This window comes from Echinops telfairi, unplaced genomic scaffold (assembly GCF_000313985.2).
Source record: "Echinops telfairi isolate 266 unplaced genomic scaffold, ASM31398v2 ScPeMD7_7469;HRSCAF=8507_0, whole genome shotgun sequence".
NCBI lineage: Eukaryota > Metazoa > Chordata > Mammalia > Afrosoricida > Tenrecidae > Echinops > Echinops telfairi.
The window spans coordinates 49472388-49475401 of NW_022111372.1; the positions used below are offsets into that span (position 1 = coordinate 49472388).

The window sequence follows — 3014 nt, forward strand, 5'->3', positions numbered from 1 at the left end:
TGGATGGATGGATGGATGGATGGATGGATGGATGGATGGATGGATGGATAAGGAGATGGGTGGATGATCAAATGAGGCAAGGAGTCATTGTACACACAACTGGATGCATGGAGGACAAAGGGATAAGTAAGTGCCTGGTGACTAAGCCAGCAAATGAATGAAGAAATGAATGAACAAGTGGTTGAAGAGTTGACTGAAGACATGTGAATTTTTAAAGAGAGGATTGGTTATCTGGACAGATGTGTTATTTCAGTGAATGAATGAGCAAATGAATGGCTGAAGGGAAGGTGAATGGTCCAGGAGGGGTGAACACCAACAAGCAGGTCAGTTCCTGACGTGACACATCACCCCCAAAGGGGCCTCCCTAGCCTGGGGCCTGGCCTTCTTCCCAGACACCCTGGTCCCTGGGTGATGCCAAGACAGGTTTCCCTGAAGCCAGTGACTGCAGCCACCAGGGCTCGCTCACATGGAGGTCACACGCGTGCGCACATGCACACACACAGAGGGACCACGTCCAGGAACCTGGGGGCTGCTACTCTCGGGAACGGTGACTGGCATGTGTGCTAACTGGAAAGAAACCCTTCCCCTGTGGAGTAGAGGCCAGTAGGCCCCACTGAGGACCCCAAGCCCCCAGCTCTCTCATGCCGAGGGGCTGCAGTATTGACCCATCTGGTGTGTGACCTTCCACATGTGTCCCCCATGCCGGAGCTCAGTGTCCCAGGCTTTAGGGAAGCCAGCCTGGCCCCACTCACTCACACCCACATTTTCTCCACCTTCCTTTTCCAGGGACTTCCAGGCCCCAAAGGGGACAAGGTACGTGCTTCTGGAGTCTGGGCAGGTGTGTCCGCTGAGGAAGAACCCCAGCCTGCACACAGGAGCAAGCACACCTCTCCCAGCGCCTCCGTGCTGGTGTCCCCATCCACAGAGTGCAGCACGTGCCGCTGGGCCCTAGAATGGCCCCCGGGCTTCCTCCGTAGAACCTGGGTTCTCCAGGCCCCAGGGCAAAACAGAAACCCAAAGGCCCACTGCCCAAGTGACCAGGTTCCTCGGTAACAGGCCAGGAGGGGGGTCTTGGGGTCTCCCCTGCAGAGCACCGTAGCTCTGAGAAACGACTGCCCTTGCCGTCGCTCTCTGTTCTTCAGTTTGGGGGTTCAGTGAGGGCAGGTCGGGGACAGCTTGTCTCTGCTCCACGAGGTCTGGGGGCTGGCAGGACGCGAGGGCTCTGGTCTGCGCCTTGCTGTCAGCGCCTCCCTTTCCTCGTTGCAAACAGAGCGAGGCTCTGCCCACCGATGTCCTTAGAATTCAGTGAGACCGTGGGGGAGGGGGCAGCGGTTACTAGTCCTAAAGGTCATGGAGCTCTGTTTTCTGTCCCTAGGGTGCCCCCGGAGACTTTGGCCCCCGGGTAAGAAACACACACACACGCAGAGCAGCATTTCCTCAGCACCCTGCTTCCTGTAGCTTATCACAAAAACCCATGAGGGAGGCCGCCCCTGCTTCCTGCCCAGTTTCAGTCCTGCCCACTGGTTTTGGTTTTGGTTTTGGGGGGTTGTTTGTTTATTTGATTGTTTGTTTTTCGGTTAAGTGGCCGCCCCAGGCAGCTGGGTCTGGCTGCAGCTGTGTACCTGAGCAGATGGGGGTCTTCTGGCAAATGCCCTGGCCCCTCTGATCATGGTCAAGTTAACACAGGTTAGCCTGACCTTCCTAAGGGCTGAGGGGCCCCAAGAAAGAGTGAACACTTTGGGGTTAGCAGACCTGACCCCAACGCTCAGTGCTGCCATCTGCCCTTAGATGCAGACTATCACCCCCAAGATCCCGTTTTCTCCCGATACCCCGAGCAGCTGTTGTAGAGACTCCTAGGAGTCCTAAGTCCACTCCCAGCACAGGCAGTGGACCGAGTCTCCCCTCAGCTCACTGCTGCCTCGGTGTCCACATTGGGGTGCAAAAGTGCCCCAGGCTGAGCCTGGAGTCTCCTCGTGGTGGCCCCGGTGCAGAGTCGGGGGCCCATAGGAGAGAGCTCTCCCAGGGTGGGAAGCCAGCACAGAAGGTTTAGACAGAGGGTGACTTTGAATCGAACCTGGCCAGGTGGCCTCTGCCATCTCCACACAGCCCCCCCCTCCCCCCAGCAGAGCCCTGGGAGGTCTGACAGCAGAGTGCAGATGGCCTGTGACCCGGGGTGAACACCTTTCACTTGGGGGAAGGCAGGAAGGGGCTGACGTGAGGAGCAACCCCACCTGAAACTGTCTGTGCCCCCAGGGGCAGGGGTGGAGAGGAAGGAGTGGCTGCAGGGCAGAGAGCCCAGGCTGGGGGCCTGCCTGCGTGGGACCTCATGGCTCTGTGACCCGGGACAAGCTGTGGCCCTCTCTGAACCGGGCTCTGTGGAATGAGGGCAGCTGAGCCCGCGTCTCTCAGGGGCCTCTGAGCCTCGGCCACACAGGCATAGTGTTTTGTGAGGGACCCTGGGTCGCAGGGTGGGCCAGTGAGGCTTCCCTGGACTGTGTTTCCTGGCAGCAGGGTGCCCATTGCTCAGTAGACCAGGTGTCCCCAGCCTACCTTTCACGAGAGAGCAAACCCCCTCCCGAGCCCCTCTCCCTCTTCATTAGAGCCTGCTTGTGGCCCTGCTGTCCATTACCTGGGAAGGAACCGTCCCAAGCTTTAGCAACTGAGAACAGCGGTTTCTCCTGATCTCCCTTGGCCTTCCGGGCTGGCTGGCATCTTCCTTGTGGTTGCCAGCAGATGGCAGCCGAGGCCAGAGACATCCGAAGGTCAGGACCCTGGCACCCATGGTGAGGATGCCCTCACCTGTCCAGCTGTTGGCTGGGGCTCAGCCGGGGAGCCCACGTGTGGCTCTCCATGGTGCTGGCTTCTGCCAGCAGGGTAACTGGCCTCCCAGAGGGAGAACCCAAGAGGCAGGCACTGCCCAGCCAGAGTGGACCCAGCTCCACCATGTTCTATCCCACCCAGCAAGTCAGCCCAGCACCCCAGGGGTAAAGACACAGATGCAGCTCATGGGGGGG

The 3014-nt window shown here is 59.2% G+C and overlaps 1 protein-coding gene across 1 annotated transcript in view; it reads left to right on the forward strand.

The window, feature by feature from the left end:
- The window catches only part of COL23A1 (collagen type XXIII alpha 1 chain), a 380073-nt gene that overhangs the window by 354947 nt on the left and 22112 nt on the right, over positions 1 to 3014 (forward strand). Inside the window, exons 7-8 of the mRNA XM_045284683.1 lie at positions 787 to 813; positions 1376 to 1402. Coding sequence (XP_045140618.1) covers positions 787 to 813; positions 1376 to 1402 — 54 coding nt within the window. The remainder of the gene's footprint in view (positions 1 to 786; positions 814 to 1375; positions 1403 to 3014) is intronic.